At 50.5% G+C, this 23,669-nt stretch overlaps 1 protein-coding gene across 5 annotated transcripts in view; it reads right to left on the reverse strand.

Annotated features, from left to right (window-relative positions):
- The window catches only part of TRIM9 (tripartite motif containing 9), a 74,729-nt gene extending 54,830 nt beyond the window's left edge, over nucleotides 1-19,899 (reverse strand). For 3 of the 5 annotated variants that reach the window (XM_071426073.1, XM_071426072.1, XM_071426075.1), the window contains exon 1: nucleotides 18,968-19,899. In XM_071426073.1, coding sequence (XP_071282174.1) covers nucleotides 18,968-19,783 — 816 coding nt within the window. In that variant the 5' untranslated portion in view covers nucleotides 19,784-19,899. The remainder of the gene's footprint in view (nucleotides 1-18,967) is intronic. The other 2 variants (XM_071426071.1, XM_071426070.1) reach the window with 1 other exon arrangement.
- Between the last annotated feature and the right edge of the window lie 3,770 nt (nucleotides 19,900-23,669).

Raw genomic sequence — 23,669 nt, forward strand, 5'->3', positions numbered from 1 at the left:
GGTCTCAATTTAACCCCAAAATGTGAAGTTTGGGCTTTTTCCAGTGTCAGAAGCCAAGACATCTCTCTACCTGTCCCAGATAGCTCGAGCCCCTTCCAAGGGGCTCAGAGACCTTGGCACAGAGCCCAAGATGCCTGAGACTTTGATTTTGACCCATAGAGCAAATTACCAACTTTATATGAAAAATTACAAGTCAAAAGAGTTTAAGTAGAATGATAGTTTTAATAGTTAGTCACAAAGTGAAAAATAGATTTTTGAAGTTTTTAGAATAGAAGCTCAAAGTCCCAAAATAGAAGAATTTAAGTGTACCCTGTCCTCCTTCTTTCTTCTTCCTAGCCTCCATCTTCTGAGTGATGCTGGCACTTTTAGATTAGTTTAAGGTAGAAGCTCACTGTCTAACATAAGTGATAAGTATTGAGAAGTTATTATAAATAATGTACACGCAGTTTTTAGTATAAAAAGACACCACCACCCCAAGGGTGATCAGTGTGCCCCAACCCAACCTGCCAGACAGACCTCAGCAAGTCAAAGAAAGAATGTTATAGATAAGAAATAATAAACAACCTTGAGAAAAAGAACAGAAGAATCCTGACTGCTTCTTCAGCTGCCAAGCTGAGAAAAGAGACTTGTCCGTATCTCAAAGTCATTCTGACTAGCAAAAATCCCAAGATTCAAGTGGCTTTTTCCTTTTTCTATTTGGCTTTTCCAAGGTGAGGGCTGAGTCCCAGAAGTGCCAGAGCCTGTTCATTTCCCTTGGAGGCTTTGCTTTAAATAAAAGATGTTTCCAATTAAACTTACAGCCAGTTTTGAACACACAAAGGAGAAGCAGCTCGTTAAGCAAGGCTTGCCCAGGCCTGTCCTTCCCATCTTTCCCTCAAGCCCAGGGCAGGGGCTCCCAGCACAGCACCAAAACCATTCCCTGCACGGGGAGCAGCACCAGGAGCCAAGAGCTCCATGAATTCTGAGCTGTCACTGTCACTTCCAGCGTGGAGAGCCACCAAGGAGGGACCTTCCTGCCCTACAGAGGCCTTGGGCACTTCCAGGGATCCAGGGACAGCCAGGGATTCTCTGGGAGGGCCTCCCCACCCTCCCAGCCAGGAACTCCCAGTTCCCAATCTCCCATCCATCCCTGCCCTCTGGCACTGGGAGCCATTCCCTGGCTCCTGTCCCTCCATGCCTTGTCCCCAGTCCCTCTCTGTCACTGTCACATTTTCTGGAAAAATCCCTTGGCCAGGATTTCGTCTCCTGGGAAGATGAGAAGCCTCAGAGAAAAATGAATAACAACATTATCTCATTTTCATCTCCTGTGTTTTGCTGCTTGGTTTGGAATGTGGTTTGGAGATTGTTTATCTAACAGGTCATTGTTTGATTGGTTTCATGTGAATTGTTTTTACTTAATGACCAATCACAGTCCAGCTGTGTCAGGACTCTGAGGGGGTCAGTCATGAGTTTTTAATTATTATCTTATTAAGCCTTCTGATGTGTCCTTTCTCTATTCTTTAGTATAGCATAATATATAATATAATGTGATATAATTTGATATAATGTGATATAATATAATATTCTTATTAAGCCCACTGATGTATCCTTTCTCTATTCTTTAGTATAGTTTTAGTATAGCATTCTATAATATAAATATAATATAATATAATATAATATAATATAATCCTTCTGAGAACACAGAGTCAGATTCTCAATTCCTCCTTCATCCTGGGGACCCTGAAAATACCACCCCTCTCCAGCTCTCCTGGAGCCCCTTTAGGCTCTCTGAGCTTTCACTGAAGTCTTCTCCTCTCCAGGGGAACATTCCCAGCTCTCCCAGCCTTGGATTATCTCCATATCCCCTCTAGTGCCAGCAATGTCTCATGTATTTAACTCCAGACCATAATATCTACCAGTGGGAACACAGGCATCCAAAATCAGCATCTCTACATCACCCCTGCCTCAGAATAAACACCTATTTTTTGCTGCAGGGCTGTGCAGCCACCAAGACCACCTGCTTTTGAAATATTCTCCTCCAGGAAGAGCTTGGCTGATGGATTTGTGCACATGCAAAGTGGTGAAGGCAGCAAGCTGTTACATAAAGTGTTACATAAATTACCTCCCAACCCCACAGAAATGCTCAGAGTCCAACTCCACCAACCTCATGCTGAAGGAATCAATTACTTCAAGTTGCCACAGATATTCCTGACAGCCAGGAGAAATGCAGGAGGCAGAATCAGGCCTTAAATCCCACCCTGGACACCCATTTGTGACTTTATTTGTACTCAAGAGATCTCCTGGCTCCTTCAAACTGGAACTGCAAATCAACCCAGAGACCCCAAACCAAGTAATCTGCTTAAACCAAATGGCTGCAATAAAATAAGAATTACTGATTTCATCAGTGTTTCACCAAGGTTAAAAGCTTTTCCCAGAGATGGAGATTAGGCACAAAACCCTGCTCTGGATCCCTGGGAAGCACATTTAGGAACTGGTCATGTTTTATAGTGGAGCTGGAATCAGGCTAAAGCAGCACAGCCCCCCTGAACTCCACATGCAGCACGTGCCATCACCAGGTGATGGTGTTGGCCCCATAAGCTTTGTTATATTAAATTAAAAATTTTAAAAAATTAAAAAATAAAATAAAAATAAAATAAAAAGTAAAAAATATATTATAAATAATATGATAATTACACAATTATTATATAATATTTTATGCAATATATATTATATAATTATCATATAACATAAAATGTATATAATATTATAATATAATCATATTATATATAATTATATATTTATATTAATGTTATATAACATGTTATGTTATATTATATATTACATATTATAGAACATGTTATATAATACTACATACTGTAAAATATTATTCTATAATTATATAACATAATGTATAATATATCAGAATATAATTAATAATTATATTCTGATATATTATTACATATTTATATTATATGTTATTATATATTATAAAATATTTCTTATATAATAATATTAGATATAATTAATTCTAATACTTTAATAAGGTAATATATTTAATTTTAAATAGCTGTATTTTGGGGCATGTACAAGGAAAGTAGTTTTTTCCTGGAATCAGGAGCCCTGCCGGGATGTGACCCCTTCAGGAAAGGCTGCATAAATACAAATCCCACTGCATAAATACAAACCCCACTGGCTGGTTTAAGTTACACTTATTTTCTTGTGTGTAACACACTGCTGGGAGGGAACTGAGCCATGACCTACCTGATGTTAACTGAATAAATCCCAGAATGGTTTGGGTGGGAAGGGGCTTTGAAGCTCATCCCATCCCAGCCCTGCCATGGCAGGGACACTTCCCACCATCCCAGGTTGCTCCAAGCCCTGTCCAGCCTGGCCTTGGGCACTTCCAGGGATGGGGCAGCCACAGCTTCTTTGCTCCAGTGCCTCACCACCCTCACAATAAATAATTTTGTCCTTAAATTAAGTTGAATCAATCCTCTTTTAGTTTAAAACCATCACAACAGGCCCTGTCACAAAGTCTGTCCGTCCCTCCCGGGGTCACTGTCAGGCTGGTGAACCCCAGAGCTCTGGGACCCGCTGTGATTCATGAGAATTCCACAATTCCAGCCTTGCTGAAGCCAAATCTGGCATATGGCAGGAAGGGTTTTATCCACCACATACAGCCCTGCCATCAATTATTCCTTGCCTCTCCTTTGGATGTAGCAGGAGATAAACCCAGGTGCCAAATGCTGAGTGCACAAGGTCCCTGGGAGGCAATCTGTGCTAATTGCCACTAATGACCTGGTGCAGCACCACCCTCCTGTCACTGCCTCTGTCAGACCCCAGACCATCCCAGGAACTGCAACAGCTCCATAATGTACAGACATATTTTATGAAAAATCTTTTGGACAAGATTTTTTCTCCTGAGAAGCCTCAGAGGAATAGGAAATCAATACTGTGGAATGCAACAGGTGCATCTTTGATTGGTCTATGTGAGTTGTTTCTCCTTGATGACCAATCACAGTCCAGCTGTCTCAGACTCTCTGGTCAGTCACAAGATTTTATTATCATTCCATTCCATTATTATCTTTCCCTTCTAACCTTCTGATGAAATCTTTTCTTCCATTCTTTAGTATAGTTTTAATATATAATTTTCTTTTAATATAATATACATCATAAAACAATAAATCAGCCTTCTGAAACATGGAGTCAGGATTTCTCATCTGTTCCCTCATCCTGAGACCCCTGCAAACACCACCACACCATAAAAGCAATCCCAGTTTTCCTCCTCAGAACCATATATCCCACAATGGCAGGAGGTGCTCCCCAGCTCAGAGCTCATGACTGAGGCCACCTTCCACCAGAGCAGGTTGCTCCAAGCCCAGTCCAGCCCAATTTGGAACAAACTGAGCAGAATCTCTGCCCCTGAAGCCTCTGCAGTTGCTGGAGCCCTGCGAGGTGGGGATGGCGAATGGGGTAGGATCCCATTTCCTTTGCCCTTTCCTTCTCCCACCTTTCCACCTTGCAGTTCCTTCAGGCTTCCCACCATGATGAGACATCCCAGAGGATCCCAGAATCCCTAAGGCTGGAGAAGATCTCCCAGCCCATGGAGTCCAAGCTGTGCCTGATCCTCACCTTGTCCCCAGCCCGGAGCTCTGAGCGCCACCTCCAGGAATTCCTTGGGCACCTCCAGAGGTGGGGAACCCAAACCTCCCCAGGTGGCTCCTTCCAATACCTGATGTGAGTGTTTCTCACACCTGACCACACTTTCCATGAAGAAATGTTCCCAAATATCCAATTTAAACCTCCCCTGGCCCAGCCTGAGGCCGTTCCCTCTGCTCCTGTCCCTGTTCCCTGGGAGCAGAGCCCGACCCCCCTGGCTGTGCCCTCCTGTCAGGAGCTGTGCAGAGCCACAAGGGCCCCCTGAGCCTCCTCTTTTCTCCTGGCACCTTTCTAGCACTCCCAGCTCATCCAGGAATCCCATCCCAGGCCAACCAGCCACCATCAAACAGCACAGCATGGCAAGAGGAGCCAGAAACCCCCTGCAACAGGCAGTGCTCAGCTGGCAGCTTGGCAGAGACATAGGCAAAGCACCTGCCAGGCAGGAATGGAGCCAAGATCCTCTCTGGAGCTGCCTGTGCCCTGTCCTTGTCCATCTGACAGCCTGGCACCATGGCAGGAGATCAGTGCAGAGCCCAAACCACAGATGGATCATCTGGCCACAGCTCCAGGAGCACAGCAGGGCTCCCAGCACCAAGCCCAGCAGATGTGACCTCCCTGTCCCTCCATCTGGGCTGTCCATCCTTCTCTGCCCCTCCATCCCTCCATCTGTCCCCAGGGCAGGGGGAAGGTGCAGCATCCACTGCCAGAGGGCAGCATTTAAAATGATGTCCTGGATTGCCAAGCAAATTGTTTTCTATTTGCCATCTGTATGGCAGTTGTCCTCTGCTCATTGGGCAGTTTTTCCTTATCTCTTCCACTGGGGACACATCTGCTGATAACAGCCATGGAATGTCCCTGCATGGCTGATAAGAACTACAGCATCCCATTGGGAGATGTGAGCCCAGAGGGAGGAGCCAATCATTCCTGCCTGGATATAATCTGGAGATTCTGGAACACCAGCACGGCTTCTGCACTGGATTGCCCAGAGGAGCAGCAGCTGCCTCTCCTTCCCCTGGATCTGCAGAGGAAGACTCCACCCTTCTCCAGGATCCCTGCTCCAGCAGAGCCACCCCTGGCACTGCAGGAGGGCTGAGCCACAATTCCAATGGGGCTGCTGCCAGCACCCTGACCCACAGGGTGTCAGGCTGGGCTCTGACTCTGGCACTGTTGGTTTGGTTCACTGCATTGTTTATTTTATCCTTTTATTTTCTTCCCTATTAAAGAACTGTTATTTCCTGCTCCCATGATTTTTTGCCTGAGAGCCTCTTAATTTCAAATCTATAACAATTGGGGGCGGTGGGGAGGGTTCACATTTTCCAATTCAGAGGAGGCTCCTGCCTTCTTAGCAGGCACCTGGCTTTCCAAACCAAGACAAATGAAAAAAAAAAATCATATATTCATGAATTTTAACTGCTGTGCTCCGTGGGAGGTGAGAAATCATCTCAGAGGTGAGAAACTGTGTCTAAGCTCTCTGATTCACCAAGGTGTGGGCTGCTGGCAGCACAGACCTCAGCAAATGCCCTCTGAGGTCCTCATTTCCTGGGAACAGAATGTCAGGATGGGAGAGGTGTTGGTGCAGGATGGAGGCAGCACAGGCTCAGCCATGCCTGGGCTGTGTGGGTTTGGTGTGACAGCGTGACAGGAGCAACCACTGTGGTGTTTTCTGGGGTTTCTGTTGTTGGAAGGAAAGATGAATCTGACCTTGTGTTCTTAGAAGGTTAATTTATTATTTTTTGATTATATTATATATTATATTATACTAAAACCATACTAAACAATAGAGAAAGGATACAGATAGAAGCCCACAAAGATAATAATGAAACTCATGAGTCCTTCTCAAGTCCCGACACAGCTGGACTGTGATTGGTCATTAAGTTAAAACAAATTACATGAAACTAATGAAACAATGACCAGTTGGTAAACAATGTCCAAACTACATTCCAAAAAAACAAAACACAAAAAAACCCAATTCAGATAATTATTGTTTTCATTTTTCTCTAAAGCTTCTCAGCCTCCCAAGAGACAAAATCCTAGCGAAGAGATTTTTCAAGAAGTATGACAGCAACACAGCACTGCTGCTCCTCTGAGGGAACAGCCCCACAAAGAGCAGAAATGGCACAAGAAAGAAGGAGCTGGCTGAGCTACAAAGGAGCAGCAGGGAAGGGACGTGGGGACAATCAGAGGTGCTGTCACTGCTCCCTCACACAGCAGGGCTGAGCTGCAGAGCGTTTGCTGTGGAGGCTGAAGCTTGTTCTACACCTCTGCTTCTGCACAGCAAGCTCACAGACTAAAGTTAAACACACAGCACACTTCATCTGTGCTGATGCCTCAGGTTTAGCTTTTCTATTTTTCACATTCTGTGCTGCTTTAGTGTGAGGGTCTGGGCTCCATGTCAGGGGATGCTGAGCTCTGTGCACAGAGCAGGGAGACAAAACAATTCCTGCTCCAGCTGGGCACCAAGGACAAATGATCCAAATCTCAGCCCAGGAGCACAAACCCCGTGGGCTGGAGAGAGAAAAACAAGCAGGGTGGGACTGCAGGGGCTAAAGCTGGGATGGGACAATGAACTGCAAGGTGCAAATGGAGCAGAACTGATCCCAGGGAGAGACCCCGTGCCCGGCCGTGCATTTTGGGGCCATTTTGGTTCATCTTGGGTGCAGGCCTGGCTGGGCTCTGGTGCTGCCCAAGGTGGATGCATGGAGGAGATGCTTTGAATCAATCCCTGCTTTATTCTGGAACTCCATCCAGCCTCTGCTCTAGGGCAGCCTGCACAAGGCACCAATGTGATCAAGCCATAGACTAAACAAGTGAAACCAGCACACCTCATCTAAATCCCAAATTGATTTCTATCCCAAGTTAATTTCTAACCCCATGTCTCATTCTCCCCTTTTCTACAAAATGAGTAAATTCTTTTACTTAGTACAAATCTCCATGATAACATTGTACCCTGCCAAAGAATGAGTGCTGTGCCACCCAGGGAATGGTGGCATCTGTCACCAAGCCAAGGGACAGCACCAGGCTCACCCAGCACCTCGTTAATCCAGCATTGTTTGCACATCAAGGGCTCTCCCAATTTATCATCTCAGATGTCCCAACATGAGAAAGCATTTCAGTCATGCCCTCAAATCTCTGTGACTTCAATCCTTGTCTGAGCAAGGCTGGAAGTGCTTTCCCAGGGAGGGAGGGAGGCTGATGCTCCTGCTGTGTCCTTGATGGGATTTCACCCAGCTCTCTCAATTTTGGAAATTCCCACTTTATCTCCACGTGTTCTGTTATGAATTCCCACCATAATTGCTGCTGGGTTGGAGGAAGGGCACTGGTGCCAAACACACATTTCCTGGGAGACGACACACAGGGGGTTTGTGCAATTATTTGCCCAGGAGGACAAAGCAAATCCTTTGGGATTTGCTGATCTCCAGCCCAGCCCTTCCCTTTCCAGCATCCTCAGGGAAATGCTGCCACAATTCCCTGCCTGTCCTCCCCTGCTCCAGCCTGGATCCCTGGGTGATGTGGGTGAAACAGCCCTGCCAGGGAGGGAACAGAGGGAACAGAGGGAACTCTGCCCCCAAAGCAGAGTTTGTGTCTGGAAATCAATAAATGTGCCTTGTTAGGAAAAATCCATTTCAAAGCTTGACACAACCACCCCCCTTCTGCCAGCTTTGCATCCCCTGACAGAGAAAGCAAAGCACAGAATCACAGAAATCTGCTCTGAAAGGGGGATCAAAATCAAACCTCTGAGTTTGCCTCTGCAGGCAGAAAGGTCCTTCCCAAGCAGGAATCCCACAGGCACAGCAGAGACCCTGGGAATCACAGAATCCAGATTGTTTGGGTTGGAAAGGACCTTAAATCCCATCTTGTTCCACCCCCTGCCATGGGCAAGGACACCTTCCCCTAGACCAGGCTGCTCCAAGCCCTGTCCAACCTGGCCTTGGGAACTTCCAGGAAAAGGAAGCAGGGAGAAGGAAAATGGTGAAGTTAACAGAGCCACTGAATTAATACATCTTGACTGGAGGGACACTGGTTATCTGGGAAAACAGAGGGATTTCACCAGAGAAAACCCCAAGAGCTGCAGGTGGGAAGCAGCTCCACAGCACAGGCTGTCAGGAATGATGCCATGGCAGCAGCACTGAGCTGAAGGCAAGGCCATAACCCAGTATTAATTCACACAGGAACACCCCAATCCTGCCACAGGGAACTGCAACAAGAAGGGAACTGAACTGACCATGCAAATCCAGAGAGGCCAGGAGCAAGGGAAAAATGACAGAATTTAATACAAATTAAATTTGTACATTTGGAGACCAAAAAGAAAAAAAAAGGATCACTGGTTGAAAGACATTTCACAAATTTTTGGGGCTGGTGCAAATAATTTAACTGATATTTCCCACGTATTTTGGCTTTACACCAAGCAGGAAGCAGCAGCCCCAGTGTGGGCAGCCAGGCTGGCATCTCCACAGGAGATCTCCTGGGATTTTCAGGAGGCACTGGAAGTCACAAATGTGATCTTCCACTCCAGTGGCTGCTGCAGCTGCTTCCATGGATCTGTGCTCCCTTCATCCATGCCAGCCGCAGATCCAACCCACTCCCCTTGGGAATGGCAACTGTGGCTCCAGCCCTCAGCCCTCCAGGCAGCATCCATGCATGCCTTATTCACATCCAATTCCAGCTTTTTTTTTTTTCCCTAAACCCATCAATTCCTATAAGGGTAGTAAAGGGGAAAGGGTAATTAACACTGATGGGAAATCCCTCAACTGCCAGATCCCTCCCAGGGCAATTTCTGCTGCTACAGAACGGAGCAGGCTCCTGTTAACAGCCCTCTATTTCTGTGACACGGGGAATTTAATGGCTAATTAAATACAAAAACGTGGCCCTAACCTCAATCCATGCTGTGCATATGGTGTTTGAGGTTGGCATCACCCTCACAGCCACCCCTCTGCTGCTCAAGAAAATTTCCAGCTGAACTTGGGTCTTGTTTTTTCTGCCCAGAAATTCTGCCCTGCTCAGAGCCTCTGCTGAGCTTTTCCAGCCAGCTCCAGGTCAGGCTGTCCCCAAAGCTGAATCCAACTATGAAAGCAAAATATGAGCTGGTTCAGGCTGCAAACAAAATTTTCCTTTCAACAGAGGCAAGGTGAATTCTCTGCCCTGCTGTTCTCAGCTCTGCTCTCCTTCCTGCATTAATCAGGGAAGTGCCACTGGAATGGGTGAGAGCTGGGCTTCATTTCTGTTTATTTGTCTCCCTTTTGAAGAGTTTAGTACATTTCCCACTTGTGACCCTCAGTGGTGGTCCCAGACCCCAAACCATCCCTGCTCTTTCCAGCTACAGCTGGATTGGAGAGACACACCCTGAGAGCTTTTACTCCTCACAGCATTTCCACCACAGCCTCTGTCTCTCCTTCCAGGACTTCACCTGAGCCAGGGTCACCAGAGATTTATAACCCCAGCTCTCTGTGCCTCATGTGCCTGTTCTAAATAGAAATTTATCCAGTTCATGCCAGCAGGACGAGCTGAATGAACAGGGAATGAGCTGGCTTATTTATAAGCCAATTTACCAGGTAAAATGCCTCATCCCAAGAACAAACAAAACAAAGACCAAGGCTGACAAAAGAGCAGCTTTGAGAGTTGTTATGTTTCAGGCACATTTTTCTTTAATTACTCTTTCATAGAGCTGGGAAGAGCAATGCAATTTGAAGGCACTCTGAAATAAATGAATTTGTGTGAGCAACACGAGTTAATCAAGGGCTGCTGGAAGTTCCTTCCAAGTTCAGGAAAGGGAAATATCTCCCAGTGCTATGTGCTGGATTGCTAGAAAGTGCACAGCAGGACTCCAAAAATGAATTTGTGGTCATAGAGGAAAGGGTTGTGGCAAGAAGAAAAAACAGGAAAGATTTAGATGGGATAGGAATTCTTAGCTGGGAGGGTGGGGAAGCCCAGAGGGTGTCCAGAGAAGCTGTGGCTGCCCCTGGAAATGTCTCAGGCCAGGTTGGACAGGGCTTGAAGCACCCTGGGACAGTGGGAGGTGTCCCTGCCATGGCAGAGTTTGGGATGGGATGATCCTGAAGGTCCCTTCCAACCCAACCCATTTTGGAATTCTGTGACACCAAGCAAAGTTTTCCCTTTAAAAGCCAAAACTTCTGGGTGCTGGATTATTTAGAGGAGCAGGAATGAGCAATGCAGAGCAGCCCCAAAGCCTCTGGAGAACATTTTCCCAACAAAAATCCACCATGCAGCAATGGCAGCTCCTGGAAAGCATCCTGTGAAACCTGATTAATGAACAGCAAAGCCTTTCCACACTCTCAAGTGATTTATTTAACACCAGGCACAGTGTTTGCTCTGCTTCCTCATTCTGTTTTTCCAGGCTAGGGATGTGGTTGTGGGAAATGAATTTGTAGAGAGTTCTTAAAGCTTGACAGGAGGCTGACATAGTATGCAATTGTATACAAACTTGTTCTTGTTTAGCTGCTTTTTGGTTAAAGTTTCCTTATATATTTTACTTCTCAAGTAATGTAAGCCAAGAAACACTTATAATGCATTGTAATTAGAAAAGAGCTTCTAATTATAATGGTGGTAATTATAACATCTGTATTGTCTCACCCTTCACATGAGACTGAAAATGGAATAAAAATTTTTAAAGCACCTCTCAGTTACCCCATCTCTGAGTCAATAAAAACCTTAACAGGGGAATTTCTGGGTATGGATACTGCAGAAATTTCCTTGAAAGAGAGACAAGAACCAGTCCCTGGGTTAATTTCCCCCATCTCAGCTGAGGTGCTCCTACAGTAAATGCAGAAAAATCCAGCCAGGAGGGTCCTTCATTCATCAATTGGCCAAGAGAAGAAAAAAGATGGGAGAGAAAGGAGAAGGTTGGATATTTACAGATGAAGATGGAGCCCACCAGAGCTCAATGTGCTCATGGAGGTGGCTCAGAGCCTGTGGAGAGGCAGATGGTGGAACAGAGCTCTGCTCTGTCAGATCTGTGTATTTTTGGACACAGAATCATGGAGTGGTTTGGGTTGGAAGGAAACTCAAAGCCCATCTCATTCCACCCCTTTTCCATGGCAGGGACACCTCCCACTGTCCCAGGCTGCTCCCAGCCCTGTCCAGCCTGGCCTTGGGCACTGCCAGGGATCCAGGGGCAGCCACAGCTGCTCTGGGCACCTGAGCCAGGGCCTCACTGCCCTCCCAGGGAAGAATTTGTTCCTCATATTCTAATCTAACCTTCCCACTGGAAGGGAATAAAAGCTGCAGTGATTTCCACTCACTCTGAGATGACCCTGGGCCCATTTCCCTCTGCAGATAACCCAGAGGTCACCTCCTGCCTCCTGGGCTCCACAAACCCCTGGAGAACTTGCTGTACCACACCACCTTTGATTTACTCTGGGGCTGCTCCTGACTCCATCAACTGCAGGGAGTGCTAAGCCAAGAGCCATCTGACTCTTATATATTATATATATAAAAGAAAGCTTTTATCCAAATAAATGAACAGGATCACCAGCACCACCTCTGGATGCTGGGCAGGCACAGGCTGGTGGAAATCATAGCATCATTCAGGCTGGAAAAGACTTTTAAATCATGAATAAGCCCCCATGTCCCTAAGTGTCACACCCACACAGCTTTTAAGTCCCTCCAGGGATGGGGACTCCAGCACTCCCTTGGGAAGCTTTATCCAGTGCCTAACCACCCTTTCCATGAGGAAATATTCCTAAATATCCAATCTGAACCTGCCCTGGAGCAGCCTAAGAGGGTTTCCTGTGGAATTTGTAGTCAACCCGACAAGGGAAGAGATGAGAATCTTGACTCCATGTTTCAGAAGGCTGATTTAGTATTTTGTGATATATACTATATTAAAAGAAAATTATATATTAAAACTATATTAAAGACTAGAGATAAGAGACATCAGAAGGCTAAAAATGAATGAATAATAAAATCTTGTGACTGCTCACAGCCTCAACACAGGTGGCTGTCATTGGTCAGCAAGTAAAAACAATTTCACATGCTGGGTAAGCAACTCTCCAAATCACATTCCAAAGCAGCAAAACATGGAGAAGCTGAAGCTTCCCAGCTTCTCAGGAGAAAAGATCCTAGCAAAAGGATTTTTCAGAAAATGTGTCTGTGACAGTTTCTGCTGTCCTGTCCCTGTTCCCTGGAGCAGAGCCTGTCCCTGCCCCGGCTGTGCCCTCCTGGCAGGAGCTGTGCAGAGCCACAAGGGCCCCCTGAGCCTCCTTTGCTCCAGGCTGAGCCCCTGCCCGGCTCCCTCAGGGATTCTGCAGCCCCTGCCCAGCTCCTCAGGGATTCTGCAGCCCCTGCCCGGCTCCCTCAGGGATTCTGCAGCCCCTTCCCAGCTCCCTCAGGGATTCTGCAGCCCCTTCCCAGCTCCCTCAGGGATTCTGCAGCCCCTGCCCAGCCCCCTCAGCCTCTCCTCATCACATTTTTGCTCCAGATCCTGGCATTTCTTGGGTTTTTCTGACTTCAAAGCCTCTCAGGCAGTTTGGCACCCTCTGGATTTGGCCACAGAGGGATAGAGGAGGTGGGAAGGGCATTTGGGCACTGCTGGAGAAGGAGAAGATGGATCCTGTTGCTGCAGATGGAAAAAGGGTGGTGGGATAGGAAGGCCACCACACCAAGGCTTGGGAAGCATTAAGGATTTTCCCTGCTTCTCTTTAAACAGCAAATATTTTACTTTGCAAGTGCAAACAGATCTTGGTCATACAGCAACTCCCTGGATACTTCCCCAAGTGCTGTGGGAGCAGGAATTGCCATGGACACAAGGGCAGCACATTCCCAGTGTCCAAATCTCCCCTCCAAAGTTCCTCTGGCAGCCAACACAGAGCCCTGGCAAGTGAAAAAAGGAAAAATCCTCTCTGCTCATCCCTGTCCTGGCTCTGGTGGCCCCTGGGCACAAACTGAGGGGTCCTTGCAGTATTTCCCACCCCTGCTTCTCCCCATATACCCAAACCAGCGGGAATTAAGTCCCAGTGTGGGATTTTTGGCTCTTAATAGGAATCACCTGCATCCCTCATTGTATCTGTGCTGGGGCAGGAGGAGCTGAGCCCAGGTGTCACCTGTGCCTGCTGAGCATCACTGCTGATCCCACTCAGTGAGGGATGGAAATTCCCAGGGCTGAGCTCTGCTGCAATCTGCAGGGATTTGCAATCCAAGGACAGTTTGTGTCTTCAGCCTGGGCAGTTAAATCCCATGTAAAATTAAAACTGAGAGCTTTGTGTTCCTGTTGTACCTGCAGGGTCCCCTGTAGCAGGGAGGAATGATGAATCTGACTCCATGTTCTCAGAAGGCTCTTTTATTATTTTATAATACTATAATAATAGAAATATAAATTATATTACTATAATAATATAATGATATAAATTATATTCTTATAATACTATAATCATATAAATTATATCATACTATATTACAATTTTGTAATACTACATTATATTAAAGAATACTGTATTATACTATACTAAAGAATATATACTAATACAGAAAGGAGATTTACTCAATGCTAAAAAACTAATAATGAAAACTTGTGACTGAGTCCCAACACAGCTTGGCACTGATTGGCCAAAGAGTCAAAACAATTCACAGAAAACCAATGAGACAATCCCCTGTGGATAAACAATCTAGAAACACATTCCACATGTGAGCACAACACAGGAGAAGCAAATGAGATAAGAATTATTTTCCTTTTTCTCTGAGGCTTCTCAGCTTCCCAGGAGAAAAACCCTGGGTGAAGGGATTTTTTCAGGGAATGTGAATGCCACATTTTCTTCCACTAAAGCCAAGATTTGTTTCTGCTTCTCTCCCAGAGGATCTGGACATGCTGCCTGAGCTCCTCAAGGAGAGAGTGGTCCCAAATCAGAATCTTGGAATCATTTAGGTTGGAAAATCCCTTTAAGACCACTGAGTCCAACCTTCCCCCAGCACTGCCAAGCCCACCACTGATCCATGTCCCCAAGTGCCACATCCACAGGGATTTTAAACCCCTCCAGGGATGGGATTTCACCTCACTCCTCACAGGACTTGTGCTCCAGAGCCTCCACCAGCTCTGCTGCCCTTCCCTGGATGCAGAAAGCAAAGGAACGTGGATGAGAGCAGAGAGAAGATCCCAGCCCAAAGCAGAGGGAAGTTTCTTCCTGCACTGCCCAAAACCAGCAGAAACTTTTCACCATGGCACCCCTGACCTCTTCAGCTTCTTTTTAGTGCATGGCAAATCCAGGCTCACCTTTGCTGCAGTTGGGGTATGGATGGCAAAGGCAAAAAAAGCAAAAAGCAGCCCCTGGCAGCTGCGTCCCACACCCTGGGAGGTGCCCAGACCGTGCCACCCCCAGGGATTGTCCAGCCATGAGCCAAGAGGTGCCAGGGACCCAAGAGCAGAGTCAGACACAAGAGTGATGGGCAACACCTCAGTATTTGAGAGACAGGCAGGAAGAAGTGCTCTGCATCACTGTCTCTCCATTTCCCAGCACAGAACACCTTCAAACCTGCTTAAAATCTGCTACCAGAATCTTTTTCTGGGAGGCCTTTTTAACCTGCACCAGAAACAGTAAAATGATTTTAGGACCAAGTTGGATCAACTGGCTGGGATTTCAGGGCTGTGGGAGACAGTGATGATGCCTCAGGTTCAGCTTTTCTATTTTCACATTCTGTGCTGCTTTAGTGTGAGGGTCTGGGCTCCATATCAGGGGATGCTGAGCTCTGTGCACAGAGCAGGGAGACAAAACAATTCCTGCTCCAGCTGGGCACCAAGGACAAATGATCCAAATCTCAGCCCAAGAGCACAAACCCCGTGGGCTGGAGAGAGAAAAACAAGCAGGGTGGGACTGCAGGGGCTAAAGCTGGAATGGGACAATGAACTGCAAGGTGCAAATGGAGCAGAACTGATCCCAGGGAGAGACCCCGTGCCCGGCCGTGCATTTTGGGGCCATTTTGGTTCATCTTGGGTGCAGGCCTGGCTGGGCTCTTGTGCTGCCCAAGGTGGATGCATGGAGGAGATGCTTTGAATCAATCCCTGCTTTATTCTGGAACTCCATCCAGCCTCTGCTCTAGGGCAGCCTGCACAAGGCATCACTGAGATCCCTCCCAGCCTGTTTGTATTTGTACACAAGCATCCATCCATGCATCCATCCATCCATAAAAACACCATCCAGCTGCTGAGCCTGCACTCTGCACACATTTCCAGCAGAAGAGGGACTCAGATGTGTGAGGAATAAATGATTCAGCTCCATCTTGTGCTCCTGCTCCTGGCATGCCAAGCAGCATTCCAGCTCGTCAGGATAAAAACCCAGACAGCTGCAATATCTGTGCAAAACTGGGACAATTCAGATTAAAAACCCATTTCCCTCTGTGTTTCTCTGAATATTCACCCTGCTCCCAACAAGTGAGAGGAAGACAGGGGCAGAGAGGATTTGCCACAATCTGTGTCCAGCTTAGAAAGCCCAGCTCCCTGAATGACAATTGATTGTGCCTCAGCAGAGATTATTGTCAATGATCATCCCAGAGAACCTCCAGGGAGGAAAGGGGAAATTGGGGCAGCTCCCAAAGAGGGCTGTGCAAAACCCTTTGGATTTGGTTCCAATGGGGGGCACGCTGCAATTAGCAGGGATTGATTGCCCTGGGTCTGGCAATCACCTACTGGGGCATGAACAGAGCTGCTTTCAGGAACCACAGCTCATCCAGGCACCCACAGGCTCTGGGGACAATCCCAGCCCTCCTGGGCCAGAAGGGAAGAGCATCCCAAAGAACGTTCACACCAAGAGGGGCTGGAATGGTGCAAGAGAACTCAGGAGCTGCCTGATGGGTGTTAATTAAAAGAGAGTTGATTTGGGTGGGACATTGGGAAGGAATTCTTGGCTGTGAGGGTGGTGAGGGGTTGGCACAGGGTGCCCAGAGCAGCTGTGGCTGCCCCTGGATCCCTGAAAGTGTCCAAGGCCAGCCTGGATGGGGCTTGGAGCAACCTGGGACAGTGAAAGCGTCCCTGTGAATAGCAGGGGATGGAGCTGGATAGGATTTAAGGCCCTTTCCAATCCAAACATTCCACAATTCCCTCCTGTGAGCTGTAGGTATCATTACACTGCCCATCACAGAGAAAAGCTCAGGCAAAAAGGGACAGTCACATCTTCAGCAAATCTGTCCCACCACCAAGGGACTGTGCTCTCAAAAAATGGCACCACCAGACACTTCTGCAAGAGGATCACCACTCCAATCCACAGGTGGTTTGGTTCCTAATGCCCAGTCCCAACCAAGATCAGCCTTGGAAATCATGGGTATTGGCTCTGGTTTGTTTGTGGGTTTTTGTTGAGTTTTTTGCTTGTTTGGTTTGGTTTTTTTTTTTTTGTGTGTGTTTTTTTTTTTTTTGGTTTTTTTTTTTTTTTTGTTTTTTTTTTTTGTGTGTGTGTGTGTGTGTAACAAAAATTAAGGTAAATAAGGTTTTCCCCTGATTTTGTTGGATGGCATCTCAAGTAACAATCTGAGCTCTCTAGCCTGGAAATCACTCCTTCAATTATTCCTTAGCACCACATTTAACTCCACAGACTCTTCCCCTCCCCTAGAAAGCAAACTAACACCAGGTAATAGCAGTGAACCCCTGCAGAAACACAGCTCTCAAGACAGATGAGGCTCCACCGTCCAAGATCATCATTTGAAATAATGTTACATTATCCTCATCTGTCAGTTACATCAATGAAACAGCACTTGGCTAAAGCTCTCCCCCGGGAAAAGGGATTTGGAAGGAAAAGCTAAAGCTCATCTCATTCCAACCCCTCTGCCATGGGCAGACACCTCCCACCAGACCAGACCAGGCTGCTCCAAGCCCTTTCCAACCTGGCTTGAGCAGTAAAGCTCTCCAGGTGGAATTCCCTGAGTTCCAAACTCTGCCTGTTGCTTCTCATCCCTCTGCTCCACTCCACAAGAGCCTGGCTCCATCCTCTGCCTCCTGCCAGCAGCTCCCCAGTCACCTGTGCCACCCTGACCCTGGGCATCCCACAGCAGTGCCGGCACTCTGGGATCAGGGATTGCACCCCATGCATGGGGACAAGGGCACCAAACTGCTCTGGCACATCTGCACAAGAGCTCTGAAAATCCAGAGAGGAGCTGCTCCTGCTCCCAGCAAAAGGGTCAGGAAAACCCCCTTCCAAAAAGCACCATCAAACCTTCTCCCCACAGCACAAGGTGCTCACCCCCCTTTTAAGGGCACTGTGACAAGTGACACCCTGTCCCTGCATGCACCCACTGACCCAACTGGGGGTGCAGAGCTACATCCCAGAGATCTGCATCCTGCCAGAGCATCCTGAAACATTTCTTGAAAGCAGCCCAGCCCAGTCCCGCCCACCGGGAGGTCACACCCTCCCCAGCTCCTTGTCACAGGTCCCCCCCACCTGCTCCCATCTGCTGGAGCGGGGGCCAATTACGGCGATGTTCATCCAAGGAATGACGCCCATCCCTGTCCGCCCGTGTCCCGCTCACTTCTGCCCCAGTGCCCTCGGTCCCTGCTGCGAGCAGGGAGGGCGGGAGGCAGAGGATGGATGGAGCTGAAGATGATGATGGCCACATCCCTGCCTCAGGCTCCGGGACCCTCTCCTCCAGCAGGGACGCGTGGGGAGCGAGTGCAGCTGATCAGTATTCAGGGACAGCTCCCGGCTGCCCGCTGCCACCCCTCCTCCTCCTCCTCCTCCCGGTGACTCCGAGTGCGGCAGGAGGTGGCACCCCGCGGCTCCCCGCTCCCACGGTGCATTTCACGCCTCCCTCCTCCTCCTCCTCGTCCCCAAACCATCGCTCCTGTTGCTTTCCCAGCCCTGCGGCGCAGATGTCCCCGAGCCACCCCCGAGGGACGCTGCCAGCTCCTTTGGGGCAGCTGGCACGGCCGGATTTGGGGACCCGCATCAGGAGAGCATCATCTGCACGATGCCAAGGGGGCAACACGGGACGGGAGAGGATGAGGATGGCTGAGGATGGGAATGGCCGAGGATGGGAATGGCCGAGGATGGGAATGGCAGGGAATGGGAATGGCAGGGAATGGGAATGGCAGGGAATGGGAATGGCCGAGGATGGGAATGGCAGGGGATGGGAATGGCAGGGGATGGGAATGGCCGAGGATGGGAATGGCAGGGGATGGGAATGGCAGGGGATGGGAATGGCAGGGGATGGGAATGGCAGGGGATGGGAATGGCCGAGGATGGAATGGATGAGGATGGGAATGGCAGGGGATGGGAATGGCCGAGGATGGAATGGATGAGGATGGAATGGCCGAGGGTGCTCCCACCCTGCCAGCCGGGGGAGATGGAACCTGTGGCACAAGGCGGCTCGGCTGGGGCTGCTGGCACAAGCCGGGGCTCACCTTGTGCAGCTTCCACATGGCTCCCAGCGCCTTGACCTCGTGGCTGGAGTGCTTGCCCTCCTCCAGGCACTGGTAGCACACGGGGCTCTTGCACTGCACGCAGTACATGCTGTGGTTCTCCAGCTCGTGGTCGGTGCAGGTGGAGATCTTGCGGGGGCTGAGCCGGCGGCTGACGCGGCCCTGGGCCGGCGGCACCAGGCGGTGCTTGGCCAGCGGTCCCCGCGGCGGGTGGCACCGCAGGCGGCACGGGTCGCAGTAGAACACGTCGCACTGCTCGCACATCACGGCCGCCTCCTTGGGCGCCTTCTCGCAGAGCTGGCAGCGCAGGGCCGCCGCCCTGCCCTGCTGGTAGCGGTCGATGACGCCCTCGAGCAGGCGGTTGCGGGGGAAGCCCCGCAGCCCGCGCTCGTCCAGCACCAGGCTGCGGTGGCACTGCGGGCACGTCAGGCACGCGTTGCGCGGCGGCGGCGGCGGCGCCAGCGCGGCGGGAGGAGGCGGCGCGGCCGGCGGGAACACGCGGACCCCGTTCGGGGACTTCTGGCACGGCGTGGTGGGAGCGCTGGCGAAGCCCCCGTAGGAGCCGTAGCCGCTGTCCGCCTCGCTGTAGAGGCTCATCTTGTCCAGGTCCAGGTAGTCATAGTCGGAGACGGCCGAGCCCGAGGCGCGGCGGCTCTGCGGAGACTCCGAGTCGGGCGTCTGCACCAGGATGTTGCGGGCGCACGCCTGGCACAGGTTGTGCGAGCAGGGCAGGATGATGGGCTCCCGGTAAAAGGAGCCGCACACCGGGCATTTCAGCTCCTCTTCCATCTCTTCCATAGGGGAGGGAAGGAGGAGGGCGGCGGCGCGGCTCCGGCGGCCGCGGCAGGAGCCCGAGGAGCGACCCGCACCGCACCGCGCCTCGGCGCCGACTGCCGCCCGCCCGCCGCCCGCCGCCGCGCGCGCCGCCGGGCTCCGCCCCTCCGCTCCGCCATTGGCCCGTCCGCCGGCGCGGGGGTGCGCTGCGAGCTGCGATTGGCTGATCCTCCCGTCCGTCATCCAGCGGGCCCGCCCCGCGGCGCCGCTGCGGGGGCTGCGCTCGGGGCTGCGGCGCCGCTGCGGGGTCTGTGAGGGAGAGCGGCGGTCCCGGGCCTGCCGCCGCTCTTCCCGCTGCTCCTCCCGCTCATCTTCCCTTCCCCGGCTCCCGGGAAGCGTCACCCCAGCCTCGCGGCTCCCGCCCTCCCGCTCCGCGGTGCCCGCAGCATCCCCTCCCCGGGATCCTGGGGCGCTCCTGCGCTTTCCCCTCTGCCCTCACGAGGTGACTTTGGCAGTGCAAGGGACCCGCTGACGGATGCGGTCGTGAGGGTGTAGTTGTACTGACTGGAGTGGCCGCACCTGTGCGGCGCTGGCGGTGCCGCGGCTCTCCGGGGATGGCAGCGGAGCGGTGCCCGGTGCCCTGCGGTGCTGGCGGTGCCGCGGCTCTCCGGGGATGGCAGCGGAGCGGTGCCCGGTGCCCTGCGGTGCTGGCGGTGCCGCGGCTCTCCGGGGATGGCAGCGGAGCGGTGCCCGGTGCCCTGCGGTGATGCCCGGCGTGGGCAGCGGGACGCGGTCCCTGAGCCTGGGACGCCCCCGTGGGGACGCGCTCCGCCACTGGAGAGCGGGGACAGCGGCCCCGAGGAGCTGCCGGGGCTTTGCCTCTCAGCCCTGCTCGCTCCCAAGGTCGGCTGAGGTCTTAAACTCTCCTGGCAACAGAGCGGCACAGCGGGTCCTGCTCAGCCAATGGAAAAATGGGATTGCTCGGGATGCCGCTGTGTTATCTCCTATCTCCCTCTCGCTGTGCACAAATCTGGGCTGGCCGTTGGTGCCCCAGATGCTCTGTGCCCTCTGTGATGGCTTTGGGTTGGGTCCAGCTCTTGGACCCAAATGTTAGAAGGACCTGGAGCTGCTGGAGCAAATCCAGAGGAAGCCATGGAGATGCTCAAAGGGCTCTGGAGCCAGGCTGGGAGAGCTGGGGGTGCTCACCTGGAGAGGAGAAGGCTCCAGGGAGAGCTCAGAGCCCCTGGCAGGGCCTGAAGGGGCTCCAGGAGAGCTGGAGAGGGACTGGGGACAAGGGATGGAGGGACAGGAGCCAGGGAATGGCTGCCAGTGCCAGAGGGCAGGGATGGGTGGGAGATTGGGAACTGGGAATTCCTGGCTTAAGGTGGGGAGAGGGTGGGATGGGATTCTCAGAGAAGCTGTGGCTGCCCCTGGATCCCTGCAAGTGTTCCAGGCCAGGCTGGATGGGGTTTGGAGCACCTGGGATAATGGAAGATGTCCCTGCCCATGGCACCCATTTCCATGCTGGGAGGATGGCAAAATCCTGGGGGCACCCAGGGCCGTGAGTCCCCTGCTTGTCAGGGCACTCTGAGGGGCTCCTTCCCCTCTGCAGTGGGGCCAGGCAGGTCCTGGCATTCCGGGAGCAGCTGCAATTCCCAGCTCCCACACTGATATTCAGGCAGGGGGGAAGCCCAAAAGCCCAGATGCCCGAGGAAGGCACCACCATTTCTCAGCCTGACAAGGAGGACAAGTGATAAGGAGAAAAGGATTTCCTGGGAGCTTCTCTTTTCCACTCTGGTGTGCTTTGTTCTTCCCTTTCTGCTTCCTCAGGCTCTGTACTGACCGTGGCTTCCCCTGGACTCTGCTGAACATTCCTCATTTGCTCCCTGTTGGTGTCTCTGCTCTGAGCTGCTCATTTTTTTCCCCCCTGCTCTCCCACCTCGAGCTGCCCTTTTGCTGAAATAAAACCATCATTCCTCGTTTGCCTCCTGTTTCCTGTGGCCATTTTTCACTCTGGCAGGTCTGGGATTGCCGTTTCTGCTGGAGTGATGCTGCTGCTCATGGAAATGGGCAGAGAGAGGAGCACAGCCGGTGCCTTTGGAAGCAACCCTTGGTCATGAACATGGAGCTGCTTTCTTCCTGGCACTGCAGCTTGAGTGCTGCTCACACTCTGGCTGTGCTTTATTTACAGCTGCCACACAGTCCCTGTCACACTTGTCACTGCCCTGAGAGCTGCACAGCTCTGGACCTGCAATAATTACTTGACCCAGCTTCAGCATTTGTCTGTCTGATGTGGCTGGGGTCAGTTAAAGGGTGGGGAAATTGTCTTGTTCTCTCAGCTGGCTCCTGCTTTTCTCCTGTGGCTCTCACCTTCCCACAGAGCCATGGAATCTGTGAGGTTGGAAAAGATCTTTGGGATCATCGAGTCCAGCCTTGGTCCCCACCTTGTCCCCAGCCCAGAGCACTCAGTGCCACTGTGGCAGTCTCAGTTTCTGGAAAAATCCCTTTGCCCAGGATTTTCTCCTGGGAATCTGAGAAGCCTCAGAGAAAAAGGAAAACAAATTCTTATCTCATTTGATTCTCCTGTGTTGTGTTCACATATGGAATGTGTTTGGAGATTGTTTATCCAACAGGTGATTGTCTCATTGGTTTTCTGTGAATTGTTTTCACTCTTTGGCCAATCAGGGCCAAGCTGTGTCAGGACTCTGGAGAGAGTCAGGAGTTTTCATTTTTATCTTTTTAGCCTTCTCTAAGTATCCTTTCTGTATTCTTCAGTGTTGTATAGTTTAGTATTCTTTTATATAATATCGTATCATAAAATAATAAATTATTGTTCTGAGAACATGGTGTCAGATTCATCATTCCTTCCTTCATCCCCACAAATACAATGTGCCACCTCCAGTGATTCCTTGGACACCTCCAGGGATGGGGACTCCAAACCACCCCAGGGGTCCCTTCTAATGCTTGACCACCCTTTCCATGATGAAAATTATCCTGGATTTTCCTGCTGTAGAAGTTCCTCCATCTCCTGCTGTTGGTGCATCTCCTGTTGTAACCAACCTCTGCCCTGGAGAGTGTGGAAGCCACCGCTGGGCTGAGATAAATTAAAGTAATTTAGACTCTCTAAGTGCTGTTGGATCCTCTTGGTGAATGGTAATAAATATCTGAGCTGGGCTAGAGCTCATAAATAAAAGAGGAATGAACCAAGACAACAACTCTGCAGTCTCTTTATTCATCCCACGCCCAGAACACCTTGAGGAGATAAATCAGAGAGTGGACAAAGGCTCAGAGCTCCTCAGAGGAGAGGCTTGGGAGCACCAGAACCTTTCCAGAGAGGCCTCAGGTGTCTGATGCAAGCAGATCTTCCACTGCCACGTGGGAAACCTGCTTCAGGCTCTGGGAATGTGTTTCCTCTTGTGCCTGGAGGTCCCACACAGGATCTCTGCTGTTCCTGTAGAACTCCTTGTGCTGGAACCCTCTCCCTGTGCCCCCTGGGGACATCTCAGCAGATGCAGCCAGAGCTTGGAGCTGCCTTTTTATGACTCCAAGACATTGGCAGCTCATAATTCATCCTGTCACCAACCAATACACCCTCCTCCTCCTCCTCCTCCATCATTTTGAGAGGATGAGCCCTTGGCTGACAGGAGCAATCCTCGTTTGTGAGTCCCTGTGTGCACGACCTTGAAATCAGCATCCCTGAGCTCATCCTGCTCCCTCAGCTCACCCAGAGCTCTCAGCACATCCTGATTTCCCTGTCCTGGGGACAGCTCCTGGCAGCAGGACAGGAGCTGAGGTCACTCTGCTCTCTGGTGCCAAGAGCATGGTCAGGAATGCTGGCACCGTGCCTGGAAAGGTTCCAGGGCTCCCAGGGCTCTGGCAGGAGCTGCCTCCCAGAACAACCTCCAGAGCT

This window comes from Agelaius tricolor, unplaced genomic scaffold (genome assembly GCF_023055355.1).
Source record: "Agelaius tricolor isolate 1412-34295 unplaced genomic scaffold, bAgeTri1.0.p SCAF_5, whole genome shotgun sequence".
In the NCBI taxonomy this organism is placed as follows: domain Eukaryota; kingdom Metazoa; phylum Chordata; class Aves; order Passeriformes; family Icteridae; genus Agelaius; species Agelaius tricolor.